This window comes from Pelodiscus sinensis, chromosome 1, assembly GCF_049634645.1.
Source record: "Pelodiscus sinensis isolate JC-2024 chromosome 1, ASM4963464v1, whole genome shotgun sequence".
Classification (NCBI taxonomy): domain Eukaryota; kingdom Metazoa; phylum Chordata; order Testudines; family Trionychidae; genus Pelodiscus; species Pelodiscus sinensis.
In genome coordinates this window covers 289,042,526-289,057,441 of record NC_134711.1, presented here as the reverse complement: position 1 = coordinate 289,057,441, position 14,916 = coordinate 289,042,526, and the positions used below count along the sequence as shown (strand labels likewise).

Here is a 14,916-nt window from a genome sequence, read left to right as displayed (position 1 = left end):
AGCTAGCTGGGGGCAGTGGGGCAATAGGGCTGACCGGGGGAGATAGGGAGGCCAATGGGAAGCAGGGCTGGTCGTGGGAGGAGGGTCGGGGGGGTTGGGTTAAAGGGGGCTGGCCGCAGGATATCGGGGGAGAGGGGACCGGCCAGGAGGGGACGGGGCTGGCCGGGAGTAAGGGTGGTGCGGGAAGCACAGCTGGGGGGAATCGGGGGCTGCGGGGCTGGCTGGGAGGAAGGGGGCTCGGGAAGCACAGCTGGTGGGGGGGGGGAGTTGCAGCAGCGCTGGCCAGGAGGAAGTGGGGGCGGGAAACAGAGCTGGCGGGGGTGGGGAGAGGTGCAGCGGCGCTGGCTGGGGGAGATAGAATCATAGGACTGGAAGGGTCCTCGAGAGTCATCGAGTCCAGCCCCCCGCCCTCAAGGCAGGACCAAGCTCTGTCTACACCATCCCTGACAGATGTCTATCTAACCTGTTCTTAAATATCTCCAGAGAGGGAGATTTCACCACCTCCCTTGGCAATTTATTCCAATATTTGACCACCCTGACAGTTAGGAATTTTTTCCTAATGTCCAATCTAAACCTCCCTTGCTGCACTTTAAGCCCATTACTCCTTGTCCTGTCCTCAGTAACCAAGAGGAACAAATTTTCTCCTTCCTCCTTGTGACACCCTTTTAGATATTTGAAAACCGCTATCATGTCCCCCCTTAATCTTCGTTTTTCCAAACTAAACAAGCCCAGTTCATGAAGCCTGGCTTCATAGGTCATGTTCTCTAGACCTTTAATCATTCTTGTCGCTCTTCTCTGTACCCTTTCCAATTTCTCCACATCTTTCTTGAAATGTGGCGCCCAGAACTGGACAGAGTACTCCAGCTGAGGCCTAACTAGTGCAGAGTAGAGCGGCAGAATGACTTCACGAGTTTTGCTTACAACACACCTGTTGATACAACCTAGAATCATATTTGCTTTTTTTGCAACAGCATCACACTGTTGACTCATATTCAACTTGTGGTCCACTATGACCCCTGGATCCCTTTCCGCCATGCTCCTTCCTAGACAGTCGCTTCCCATCTTGTATGTATGGAACTGATTGTTCCTTCCTAAGTGGAGCACTTTGCATTTCTCTTTATTAAACTTCATCCTGTTTACCTTAGACCATTTCTCTAACTTGCTAAGGTCATTTTGAATTATGTCCCTATCCTCCAAAGAAGTTGCAACCCCACCCAGTTTGGTATCATCTGCAAACTTAATAAGCGTACTCTCTATCCCAATATCTACATCATTGATGAAGATATTGAACAGTACAGGTCCCAAAACAGACCCTTGCGGAACTCCACTTGTTATCCCTTTCCAGCAGGATTTAGCACCGTTAACAACAACTCTCTGACTACGGTTATCCAGCCAATTATGCACCCACCTTATCGTGGCCCTATCTAAGTTATATTTGCCTAGATTATCAATAAGAATATCATGTGAGACCATATCAAATGCCTTACTAAAGTCTAGGTATATGACATCCACCGCTTCTCCCTTATCCACAAGGCTCGTTATCCTATCAAAGAAAGCTATCAGATTAGTTTGGCATGGCTTGTTCTTCACAAACCCATGCTGGCTATTCCCTATCACTTTATTACCTTCCAAGAGTTTGCATATGATTTCCTTAATTACCCTGCTCCATTATCTTCCCTGGGACAGACGTTAAACTAACAGGAAGAGGAACGGGCTGGTGGGAAGCAGAGCTGGGAGGGTGCAGGGGGGCTAGCCGGGGAAGATCAGGAGGGAAAGTGGGGGAGAACCAGCCGGGAAGGGGGGGGTGAGCAAATTGCCCAGCGTGGAGCAGGACTGACCTGGGCACTTGCTGTGTGTCCTGCGTAGGCTCTCGGCGGCGCATGAGCGAGGAAGAGGCTTCCCCTCCTCCTCACACTCAACTGCCTGAGGGCTCCCGGCAGCAATCGCGGCCCCTCCTCCCAGCTGGGACTCCCAGCCACTCCCCCCGCCCATGCCAGGCTTCCGTCCGGTGCACAGCTGGAAAAATCAGAAAATACCGGACATTTTCTGATTTTTTTTACCGGACAGAGCGCGCAAATACCGGACTGTCCGGTACAATACCGGACACCTGGCAACCCTAGGTACGCGAAAGCTGGCTCACGACACGCACCGGCTCTAACTGCCAGCCCTGCTCCCAGAGAGTCGGCTGTCACCCTGCACTGTAGGATCTGCAGTATAAAGCCTGTACCCAGAGAGTGGGGCCAGTAGCTGGCTCCGGGTGTGCACCACCAGCTCCTGGCTGCCAGCCCCATTCATGGGTAGCTGGCTGCACTTTATACTGCAGAACCTGTACCGTGTTACCACTAAGATTTTTAACAGTTACACCGTTACATTATTAACCATTTTTACATCTCTATTCAGAATAATATCCTTAATAGTCTACTCAAACTATATCACATATATTTAAGACCTGCTTTTTCCAGTGCAGGATATTTTGATTTGTTTTCTTTTTAGATTGATTTTTATATGAGAGATGATCTCTCTGACAAAGGAAGTTAGAAGCAGACCTTGCTTTGCATTCCAAAGAACAGAGCTATTATTGGTAGCCCACTTCTATGTGTTTGATATGTTTCTGGAAGACTAGGACTGGGCAAACAGAATATTTAGGGGTTGAATTTTAGTACACTATGTAGTTGATATTGTCAATAGAAACTGTGTATGATCCCTCCCATATAATGTTCAAGTTTATTTTTTTAAATCACTGGAAGAGGATGTGTCATTGCAGAGAACTGAACATCACAGCACTATATAATCATTTATTATGTATTTTCTCTACTTCTCTTGAAATAAATATACTTAATTCAAATCTCAATCTTCCTTTTAAGGTCTACGTCTGGGGTTACAATGGTAATGGCCAGCTCGGATTGGGCAACAGTGGTAATCAGCCAACACCCTGCAGAATAGCTGCTTTGCAAGGCATTCGTGTGCAGCGGGTATGTTTATTATTTTATATCATGTCAAACTGTTTATGAATGGAAGAAATAGCATTTGGAAATGCAAATTCTAAAGGGAATATTCTGCACGCAATGGAGGTGAGGCTTTAGTGGTTAGGTTAAAGCCATATACGAAGTAATGAGAGTATATCTCTGAAAAAATGAACCTTCCGCTCCACTAGAGAAAAAGGTGAAAATGTAGCCCAATTGATGACAATGGGAATTTTGCTGTAGACTTCAGGGGAGCGAGGATTTCCATCTGTGAAATTTTAGAGATCCTGATCATCTATGTTTAGTTCCTCTTGAAAGATAATCAGCACTCTCATCTTTCATTGACATCTACTTTAGTTTGTCAAAGCCAAAGTTTGTTGACCACCAGGCACACTGCAAGACTCACTGTTCTCCTTGGCTGTTCCTAGGAAGAAGAAAATGAATTGATAAAAGATGGTGCTGGAGATATCTGTCAGTGGAGGATGATGGGGGATTTAGGAAAGCAGTCTTTTGAACATTGGTTCCTAATTGTTGTAACTGAGTGCAAATGTACCCAGAGCACTGGATGGATTGTTTTTGTCAATTGAAATAAATACATAAACACATATAGCTTTTTATCCAAGTCGCATTCACAGGTAAGGGCCCACACAAGAGATAACTTAGCTGGGAGGGAATGCTAGTGGAGAAAGAGTTCCCTAGCATAACTAAGAAAAAGAGTATTCCCATTTTCACTATCTTTTTCTTTTTCCTTTTAAGAAAGAATTGCTTTTAATGAGTACTGATTTAGGTCCCAAATATTTACACCTAGATATAAACCTTGATTCAACAAAGGACTTAAGTACACTTAAGTATATGTTTAACTATAAGCACATAACTGTTCCTATAGAAGTCAGTGGGATTCCTCACATGCTTTAGCACTTAAGTCTCAAGCTCTTAGCTGGATAGAAGCCATAGTGTTTAATACTTTAGTTAAGTATAGCTGCAGATAGCTGCAGTGGCACAAGAGCCAAGCAAACAGAGCTGTAAACAGGGGAGTTTGAGTGGGATTTTGTTTATTGGAACTTGTTTGGAGTTTGTTTTTGCTGTGGAGAGGGTGTTTTGGTCTGTTTTTGTGTTCACTGGACTAATAGGATTTTGGTGAGAAAGTAGATAAAACACAGAGGCATTAGTGGCCATGGCCCAAATAGTAGAGAACACAAGGAGGATGATTGGATGTGGTAGCTGCGGTATGTACATGATTCTGGAGGAGGTACCTGAAAGGAGTTTTGTTTGCATAAAGTGCCGCCTGATAGAGCTGATGGAAGAAAAGATCCGAGGACTGGAGATGCAGGTGGAAACTCTGGTCGAGTTTAGAAGGGGATTTGAGCAGATGATGGGGCAAAGGCATGACGTGGCTGAAGGGGAAAGCTTAGATATGCAGATGGAAGCAGGATCAAGGGCCTCAGAGGGGGGACTGCTGGGCGAAGAAAATGGACAGTGGAAGCATGTGACTCAGAGAACCAGGCAGAGGAAAAGATGGGTCAGTGAAGGAAAAATAGAGCTCAAGAACAGGTATGTGGAGCTGGAGAATGAAGAAGGGGTACAGCAGGTAGATAATGAAGATGGAAGGGTAAGGAAGAAGAGAAGAGTGGCTAGTCCCATAGATAAAGGGGAAGACTTAATGGAGACAACACCAATAATGAGCATTAGGAGGATACAGGATGGGTTAAAGAGGATTACAAGGGAAAATAGGAATGGCAAGGACTTGCAGCCAGAGGAAGCTAGAGATAGACTAGAGAATTTCACTGTCACTAAGAAAAGGCAGGTCTATGTGATTGGGGACTCCTTATTGAGAAGAATAGATAGGCCTGTAACCAAAGCTGATCCAGAGAATAGAAGGGTGTGCTATCTGCCAGGTGCTAAGATACGAGATGTGGAACTGAGGTTGAAGAGAATTATTAAGGGAGCAGGAAGGAATCCATTGATCATCCTTCATGTAGGAACAAATGATACGGCTAGATTCTCGCTGGAACAAATTAAGGGAGACTATGCTAGGCTGGGGAGGATGCTCAAGGAAATTGAGGCTCAGGTGATCTTTAGTGGAATTCTGCCTGTTCCTAGAGAAGGGCAACAAAGATGTGACAGGATTATGATGATCAATAGATGGCTTAGGCAGTGGTGCTATAAGGAGGGCTTTGGGATGTATGGTCACTGGGAGGCATTTATGGACAGAGGACTGTTCTCTAGGGATGGACTTCACCTAAGTAGGGAGGGAAATAGACTTCTAAGATGGAGGCTGGCTCAATTGATTAAGAGAGCTTTAAACTAGGAATTTGGGGGAGACGGTTGGGAGATGCCCAGGTAATCTCTACGCCAGATTTTAACACTGAGAGGGAGGAAAACGAAGTAAGAAAGGATATAGCTGGGGGTAGGAGAATGAACATGAGGAAGGGTGGGGTGGATACTAGTCTAATAGGTCATATTGGAGATATAATGTCCATGCCAAATTGGGTAAAGAATGTGAATGAGGCAAACAGCAAAAATTAAGAAGTTTGTACACCAATGCGAGGAGCCTAGGTAACAAAAAGGAGGAACTAGAGCTATTGGTCCAGGAAGTGGAACCAGATATTATAGGAATAACAGAAACATGGTGGAATACTAGGCATGACTGGAGTACAGGTATTGAAGGGTATGTGCTGTTTAGTAAAGACAGAAATAAGGGTAAAGGTGGTGGAGTCGCATTGTATATCAAAGATGAGGTAGATTGTAAAGAAATAAAAAGTGATGGAATAGAGAAGACAGAGTCTGTTTGGGCAAAAATCACATTGGGAAAGAAAACTATCAGATCCTCCCCTGGGATAGTGCTTGGGGTGTGTTATAGACCACCAGGATCCAATTTGGATATGGATAGAGACCTCTTTAATGTTTTTAATGAAGTAAATACTCATGGAAACTGCGTAATCATGGGAGATTTCAACTTTCCAGATATAGACTGCAGAACAAGTGCTAGTAATAATAATAGGGCTCAGATTTTCCTAGATAATGATAGCTGATGAATTCCTTCATCAAGTAGTTGCTGAACCAACAAGGGGGGATGCTATTTTAGATTTGGTTTTGGTGAGTAGCGAGGACCTCATAGATGAAATGGTTGTAGGAGACAACCTTGGCTCGAGTGATCATGAGCTAATTCAGTTCAAATGAAATGGAAGGATAAACAAAAATAAATCTGAGACTAAGGTTTTTGATTTCAAAAGGGCTAACTTTAATAAATTAAGAAAATTAGTTAGGGAAGTTGCTTTGACTAAAGAAATTATGGACCTTAAAGTGGAGGAGGCCTGGAATTATTTTAAGTTAAAGTTGCAGAAGCTGTCAGAAGCCTGTATCCCTAGAAAAGGGAAAAAATTTATAGGTAGGTGCGTTAGACCAAGCTGGATGAGCAAGTATCTCAGAGAGGTGATTAAGAAAAAGCAGAAAGCATATAAGGAGTGGAAAATGGGAGGGATCAGTAAAGAAAGCTACCTTATTGAGGTTAGAGCATGTAGGGACAAAGTGAGAAAGGCTAAAAGTCAGGTAGAGTTGGACCTTGCAAAGGGAATTAAAACCAATAGTAAAAGGTTTTATAGCCATATAAATAGGAAAAAAAAACAAAAAAAGAAGAAGTAGGACCGCTAATTACTAAGGATGGAGTGGAGGTTAAGGATAATCTAGGAATGGCCCAATATTTGAACAAATACTTTCCTTCAGTCTTTAATGAGGCTAATGAAGAGCTTAGGGATAATGGTAACTTAACAAATGGGACTAAAGATATGGAGGTAGATATTACCATATCCGAGGTAAAAGCCAAACTTGAACAGCCTAATGGGAGTAAATCAGGGGGCCCAGATAATCTTCATCCAAGAATATTAAAGGAACTGGCACATGAACTTGCAAGTCCATTAGCAAACATTTTTAATAAATCTCTAAGCTCAGGGGTTGTACCATTTGACTGGAGAATTGCTAATATAGTTCCGATTTTTAAGAAAGGGAAAAAAAACGACCCGGGTAACTATAGGCCTGTTAGTTTGACATCTATAGTATATAAGATCCTGGAAAAATTTTGAAGGAGAAAGTAGTTAGAGACATTAAGGCTAATGGCAATTGGGACAAATTACAACATGGTTTTACAAAAGATAGATCGTGCCAAACCAACCTGATCTCCTTTTTTGAGAAAATAACAGATTTTTTAGATAAAGGAAATGCAGTGGATCTAATCTACCTCGACTTTAGTAAGGCATTTGATACAGTACCACATGGGGAATTAGTGGTTAAATTGGAAATGATAGGGATTAATATGAAAGTTGAGAGGTGGATAAGCAACTGGTTAAAGGGGAGACTACAGAGGGTCATACTGAAAGGTGAACTGTCAGGTTGGAGGAAGGTTACTAGCGGAGTTCCTCAGGGATCAGTTTTGGGGCCAATTTTATTTAATCTTTTTATTGCTGATCTTGGCACCAAAAGTGGAAGTGTCCTAATAAAATTTGCGGATGACACAAAGTTGGGAGCTATTGCCAATTCAGAAAAGGATCGGGATATCATACAGGAAGATCTGGATGATCTTGTAAATTGGAGTGATAGCAATAGGATGAAATTTAATAGTGAGAAGTGTAAGGTTATGCATTTAGGGATTAATAACAAGAATTTTAGTTATAAGCTGGGGACACATCAGTTGGAAGTAACGGAGGAGGAGAAGGACCTCGGAATCCTGGTTGATTATAGAATGACTATGAGCCGCCATTGTGACATGGCCGTGAAAAAGGCTAATACGATCTTGGGATGTATTAGGCGAGGTATTTCCAGTAGGGATAAGGAGGTGTTGGTGCCATTATACAAGGCATTGGTGAGACCCCATTTGGAATACTGTGTGCAGTTCTGGTCTCCCATGTTTAAGAAGGATGAATTCAAACTGGAACAGGTACAAAGAAGGACCACTAGGATGATCCGAGGAATGGAAAACCTGTCTTATGAAAGGAGACTCAAGGAGCTTGGCTTGTTTACTTTAACCAAAAGAAGGCTGAGGGGGGACATGATTGTACTTTTTAAATATATTAGAGGGATAAATACCAGGGAGGGAGAGGAATTATTTAAGCTTAATACCACTGTGGACACAAGAACAAATGGATATAAGCTGGCTAGTAGGAAGTTTAGACTTGAGATTAGACGAAGGTTTCTAACCATTAGAGGAGTGAGGTTCTGGAACGGCCTTCCAAGGGAAGTAGTGGGGGCAAAAGATCTATCTGGCTTCAAGATTAAACTAGATGGGTTTATGAAGGGGATGGTTTGATGAGATAACATGATCTTGGTAACTAATTGACAATTCATTATCAGTGGGAAATAGGTCAATGGAGGGATGATAGGAATTACTAGAGAACTTTCTGGGTGTCTGGCTGATGAGTCTTGCCCACATGCTCAAGGTTTAGCTGATCGCCATATTTGGGGTCAAGAAGGAATTTTCCTCCAGGGTAGATTGGCAGAGGCCCTGGAGGTTTTTCGCCTTCCTCTGTAGCATGGGGTACAGATCACAGCTAGAGGATTCTCTGCATCTTGGGGTCTTCAAAGTATTTGAAGGCTTCAATATCTGAGATATAGGTGAGAGGATTATTCTGGGAGGGGTGGGTGAGATTCTGTGGCCTGCACTGTGCAGGGGGTCAGACTAGATGATCATAATGGTCCCTTCTGACCTTAAAGTCTTTGAGTCTGAGTCTATGTGTGTGACTACTCCTAATAGTTAGCAAGTGCTTACATAGTCTTAGGCCCATAGTTCCAAACTTGAATTTATGCCATGATAGGAGTTTTAATGCAAACTTCGTAAAGTTCTCCTAGTTATGTCTTACTCCACCAACTTCTGAAGTTTCCTTGTCTTGTTTCAATGAGCCTATGTTATTTCTTCTTTTGTATTAACTCTTACTGTGCTCTTAAGACAGGGGTGGGCACTAATTTTTGATGGGGTCATTCCAAGATTTTGGAATGTGTTCAAGGACTGCACTCTTCCATGATATTAATGGAGGTGTGAGGTCTAGGGTGGAGATTGGGTGCAGAAGGAAGCTTGGGATAAGGGATTGGGGTGTAGGAGGACATATGGGGTCTGGGAGGTAATTTGGGTGACGGAGGCAGTTATGACCCAGGGCATGGGACCAGGGTGCAGGAGGAGGTGCAGGGGTTTGGGTTGTGACCTATGTTAGGAAGGCATTGTGACTTGGGGCAAGGGATTGGGGTGCAGGGGTTTGGGTTGTGACCACGGAGAGGAATGGGTGCGATCTGCGTCAGGGGACTGAGGTATAGGAGGGAGTACCGGGGTTTGGGTTGTGACCTAGGATGGGATTGGGTTCAGGGGGAGGTTCAGGGGTGTGTGTGGTGATCTAAGGTGCAGGAGGGGGTTGTGACCTGTGGCTGAGGATTGGGATACAGGATCTTGAAGGGGATATGGGTTCAGGAGGGGGGCAGAGGGTTTGGATTATGTGGGGTGGTAGTGGGTTGGGAAGAGGAAGAGGCTGGGATGCCAGAGGCAGGCTCTGGCCAGGAGACTTACCTGGGTGGCTCCCGGCCATCAGCCCAGCAGGTTTCTCAAGCAGCCTTCCTACCATACACACACACACCCCGAACCCCCGCACAGGCTGCAGTGACCCTGTGCATCTGTGAATAAGAACCTTAGAGAAGGAGGGCGTGGTGCTTCATGTGCTGCCTGTCCTTCAAACAGTCAGTTCCCATTGGCTAGAATCCGGCCAATGGGATTGTGCTAGGGCCCGGGACAATGCATGACATCTAACACCCTGCCACAGCTGTGAAATACAAATGGTCAATAGCCGCTTTTCTCAGCAGTGTGCAGGGGCAGGGGAAGCAGGGAGTCTGCCTGAGGCTTCCCACTGCATTCATGGGCCAGATCTGGTGGCTTGGCAGGATCCATCCTGCTGGCCCAATTTTGTCCAGGCCTGTCTTAAGAGGTTATTTGAGTTGTGAATTTTTTTTTAAATATAAGCTAGTTTTTTCACATGAATGTCTTTGTTCCAAGTCACCCATTCTCTTTCTGTTCCCCATCATAGTGTGATCTGTATTTGTTATTTTATAAGTTGTACTGGCTACATGTTTGTACTCTTGGATATAAATTAACAATATGAAGATATATTTATGTATCTGAATTAATATGCTAATATGTAAGTTTTTTTTTTATTCATTGTAGGTTGCCTGTGGCTATGCACATACATTAGTGCTAACAGATGAAGGTCGGCTGTATGCCTGGGGAGCCAATTCATATGGCCAGTTAGGCACTGGCAATAAAAGTAACCAGCCTTATCCCGTACCAATTATTGTTGATAAGGACAGGTAATATTTACACTGTAATAATAAGGCACTAATCAAAATAATCACAGAAGCGATGCATAAAATCACAGTGACTTTTACTTCTCTTTTGGTAGAAACACTTGTAGTTGCTAGCTATGATGATTTCACAGATGTAAACCTGAGGAGATTCTAACATTGGAAGTCATTTATATTAATACGTTGAAATTTGACATTGCTGAAAACATCTGCATTGCCATCATAATCAGATGCAAATGGGAGACTATAAATTCTGGAAGTGTCTGTTTCCTGCCTCTATTTATCACTTAGCTGCATCCATCTTATCATAGTATTTTATGGATTTACTTTTATGCTCGTCATTGGTCCTGTGCTGCCTCTTAATATACTGAGTAAACCAAAACCAACATTTACGTTCTTTTATTGTATTTGCTATTTGTATTGAAGTTTACCATTAATATTGATCAGATAAAAATGTGGAAAAAGTCTGAATAGTGGATATATTACAATTTTTACTGTTTGTAAGTTTTTGTAGTCCTACATTAGTACGTGGAAGGTGTGAGGGAGTAATATTATATTGCTACCTAAAAACTTAGTGTCTATAAATTCTTTAGTCTTAATCCTGATAGTCAGTAATGGAATAGTTTCTGTGGATAATGTAGTATTGTGTGTTTCTGTTGATGGAAATGTGAATGAGTTCCTTACTAGAGTATAATGGTATCTTATTAAATAAACCATTTTTGGTTTTCTACCATGAAAGACTTTAGATAAGTATAATGCCACTGATAGATGTTTCTGTCTCCACCCATTAGAAGGAAGAAAAAAATGCTATTTGATGATATTTTGTAGCATTATTTCCTCTTATTTTGTTGCTTATAAGTATTATTATTTGTTTTTTGTTTAAAACATTTTTGGTGCATGTCATATATGTTTATTTTAATAAAATGTTATATGTTACCTTCATCCTGTGTTCCTTATGACAATGAGATTGTTACCTCACTCAGGAATGCAAGTTTTTGTCCTAAAATATATATGCATACAGCAGCACCACTAACCAGACAAGTTACAATTCAGACTGCAAAACAGTGGGTTGTGTAACACTGAATTTGATGGGAGTTTTGAAAACCTAAAATCAACCTCTGGGGTTAGTGAAGCATCTTAACACTATTAAAATAGGTGGAAGGTAATGCTTTTTAATTAGTTCTTTCTTGGTTCTAGTTCCTTCATTTGGAAAATATTCTAAAAATGGCCCACAGAATAATTTAGTTACTACAAATGCATTCATGTTAGTTAGAAGTAATTCTAAGGACAGGTATATAGTGTAATGGTTGCATTTTATATGGATTTAATTAAAATGTAAAATATTCTATGATAATATGATTTTCTGTTTTCAAGGTGAAACTTGAGAGGAGCAACTAGCTGTCATATGTACAAATAGTGAACAATCTTATTTTCAATTGTCTTGCATGTTATGGAAACTTTTTGTCATTTATGGGAGGAATATATGCCCATAATATTGAAATGCGTACAAGCCTACAAAGCTAGATATATAGTAATACATTTTTTCAATGCACATTGTCCTTATGCCAGTGTTTTTGTTTGCTTGTGAATTTAGAGTTATTGAGATTGCAGCCTGCCATTCTGCTCACACTTCTGCTGCTAAAACCCAGGGTGGTCATGTGTATATGTGGGGTCAGTGCCGTGGTCAGTCTGTGATTCTTCCACATCTTACGCACTTTGCCTGCACTGATGATGTGTTTGCTTGTTTTGCTACTCCTGCTGTGACATGGCGTCTCCTATCAGTAGGTGAGCTTAATATGTGGTTTTTTTATTGTTGTATCCTAATTTTGTATTACATATATTGCATAAGAAAGGATAAATGCATTTGAAAATACACTTTAGTTAATTTTAAAATTTAAACTGGGAAATACAACCTACCACATACGTTAATTTTAACTAATGGAACTATGGTACTGTAAAGAATGCTGAGACTTTCTGCCAGATGTTTGATGCTAAATCACAGGCAGCCAGGAACATTTCTATTCCTTTTGTGAGAGAGACTAGGCAGGAGAAGGAATATTTTCAAAAGCCTCTATGTGACTTAGGAGTCTAAGGCCATGTCTACATTGCCCTGTAGTTTGGACAAAAAGGGAGCGAGAACAGGGTTGCCAGATGGTTTAACCAAAAATACTGAACACCCTGCCCCCCAAAAAAACACCGGAGGAAATAATCTGTTGAGGGGAAATTAAGAAAGTTAATAAGCAATAAATAAATAAATAAATAAAACAGCATGGCCCCTTTCAATGCATGCAGAGTCAGAATAGGGATAGGAACAGGGGAGCAGTTGAGCACTAAGACCCAGGGAAGACATTGCTTCCCCTTGGTCTTTAGGCTTTTTGCCACAACCATTTTGTTTTCTTGGTCAAGCCAGAACGCAGCTTCCCTGAGAAACCAGGTAAGCAGAGGATCCAGGGGCAGGGAGTGTCGGGGGGTGGGGAGGAGGCCAGGGGCTGGGCCCAGTTGCCGAGTGTGTCATAGGGTTGCCAGGTGTCCGGTATTTTCACCTCCTGGCAGGGAAAAAAACCAGAAAATACTGGATATTTTGGGTGTCCGGTATTTTCTGATTTTTTTTACCTGACAGGAGGTGAAAATACCAGACTGTCTAGGTCAATACCGGACACCTGGCAACCCTAAGCGTGAACAGCAATGTGTGCCAAACTGCTGGTCTGTAACTCCCTTATCTGGATGCTGTAGACACAAATTTAAAGATGTGAGTTGACCTTTAGTTCTACACAGGGAATTACAATACATCACATTGGTATACACTGGTAGTCTCACCCTGTTAATAGTTTCTTTGTACAGCTTAGTCCATCAACTTGACTTAAATGACTCAATCAGTCCTTAAACACCAGGGCTAAATCTCCCTGCAGTTTCTCAGGGCAGGCCTACACTTTAAATCAGGGATGGACAATAAAACAGTGGGGATTCACCAGGGTTAGCCCCTACTGGGCCCCTGCCACTATATTTTCTTGGACCTCCGCAGCCAATGGGAGCTGTGATCCCCTATACTTGTGGAGGCGTAGGTAAATACAGTGGTGGGGGGGCCCGCCAGGGGCTAATTTAGCAAACGGGCTGTAGGTGGGGGTCGGTATTTGCCCACCCCTGCGTTAAATGCACACCAGTGTAGCAATTTAATGAAACCCGTTTAAATCAAGAGAGGAGAGCTATTCCTGTCAGCTGTGTTAATCTGCCCCCACGAGAGGCTGTAGCTGTATCGGTGGGAAAAGCTCTTCCACCAGCATAGTGCTATCTATTCTGGTGCTTAGGTCGGTATAACTATGACACTGAGGGTATGTCTACACTAGCCCCCTAGTTCGAACTGGGGGGGTAATGTAGTCATACGGAGTTGCAAATGAAGCCCGGGATTTGAATTTCCCGGGCTTCATTTGCATAAAGCCGGCCGGCGCCATTTTTAAATGCCAGCTAGGTCGGACCCCGTGCCGCACGGCTACACGCGACACGGACTAGCTAGTTCGGATTAGGCTTCCTAGGCTTCCTAGTTCCTAGTTTGAACTAGGGGGGTAGTGTAGACATACCCTCAGGGAGTATGGATTATTTACATCCCTGCGTAATATAGTTATACCTAAATAATTCTGTAGCATAGACCAGAGTTTAGCAAACCTGATGAGGGACTGTTGTCACTCTACTATCACAGATCTTTCTGCCTCCTACTCTCTCCCTGTTTTCTTTCCTTTATAGCTGGGCTTACCGTCCTTGTTGGTCTCAGCTGGGGGTGCATGCCTTCATGATTGGCAGTTCTGCCACAAATCTGCATGTCATTTTTTGATGTCTGCCACTTCTGACAGGAGCATAGAACACTCAGAGCTTTGCACTGTTTTCATGAACCTTGCAAATATGTGGTTCTTCTGTATTTTCAGACCTGCAGGATTGCTACTGCTCAGGGGGAAGTCATTTTGAAGTTGGAAAAGTCACAGTGGAGTCTGTTGTCATGCAAGTGTGCAAGGCAGGGTGTAATGGTCTCAAGCCATGAGCAGCCTCAAGGCTGCCCTGCCACTAGTCTCAGAGCCCTGTTGTGGGGTGAGGACGGAGTGAACAAACAGTAGCCGTCTTTGAGCCAGGCCCTGGGATTAGGGTGGGGCAAACAAACAAACAGCTAAGTAGTTCAAAGGATTCCCGGGTGCAGGCCTGTCTGCAGGCTGAGCCAGGGTCAGGGTCTCCTTGCTGGCCCTGTCTGTGTCCTGGATAGGCCTCAGCAGGGGTCTCTGCAGCCTTTCATAGTCACAGGGCTCCCACAGGGGTCATGGAGCCTGGAATAGTCTCTGGGGCATGGCAGTGGCACCAGTGACCCAACCCAGTCGGCCTGGAGGGGTTGGCAGGGTAAGGCTCTCTGTTTCTTCTGGAGCTTTGGCTGCTAGGGATGTCAGATGGTCTCCCAAAAAATACCTGCTGGGAGTTCCAGCCACTCTCCCCCGCCCCCGCCTGGCTTCTGATGCGACCAGAGGCACCCAGCAGCGATTGCGGCCCCACCTCCCAGCTGGGAGGCGGGGCCACGAACTCCGCTGGGAGCCTGTGATTGTGCAGAAGCCTGGTGGGGATGGGGCCAACCATGTCAGGCTTCCGTCCG

General features: G+C 43.6%; 1 protein-coding gene across 5 annotated transcripts in view; it reads left to right on the top strand.

Annotated features, from left to right (window-relative positions):
- The window catches only part of LOC102446047 (RCC1 and BTB domain-containing protein 2), a 52,306-nt gene that overhangs the window by 16,185 nt on the left and 21,205 nt on the right, over positions 1-14,916 (top strand). For all 5 annotated transcript variants that reach the window (XR_012900669.1, XM_075919041.1, XM_006122972.4 and 2 more), the window contains exons 7-9: positions 2,865-2,972; positions 10,156-10,298; positions 11,887-12,077. Coding sequence is in view for 4 of the 5 variants with exons in the window: in XM_075919041.1 (XP_075775156.1) it covers positions 2,865-2,972; positions 10,156-10,298; positions 11,887-12,077 (442 nt within the window). In the remaining variant the exon portion in view is untranslated. The remainder of the gene's footprint in view (positions 1-2,864; positions 2,973-10,155; positions 10,299-11,886; positions 12,078-14,916) is intronic.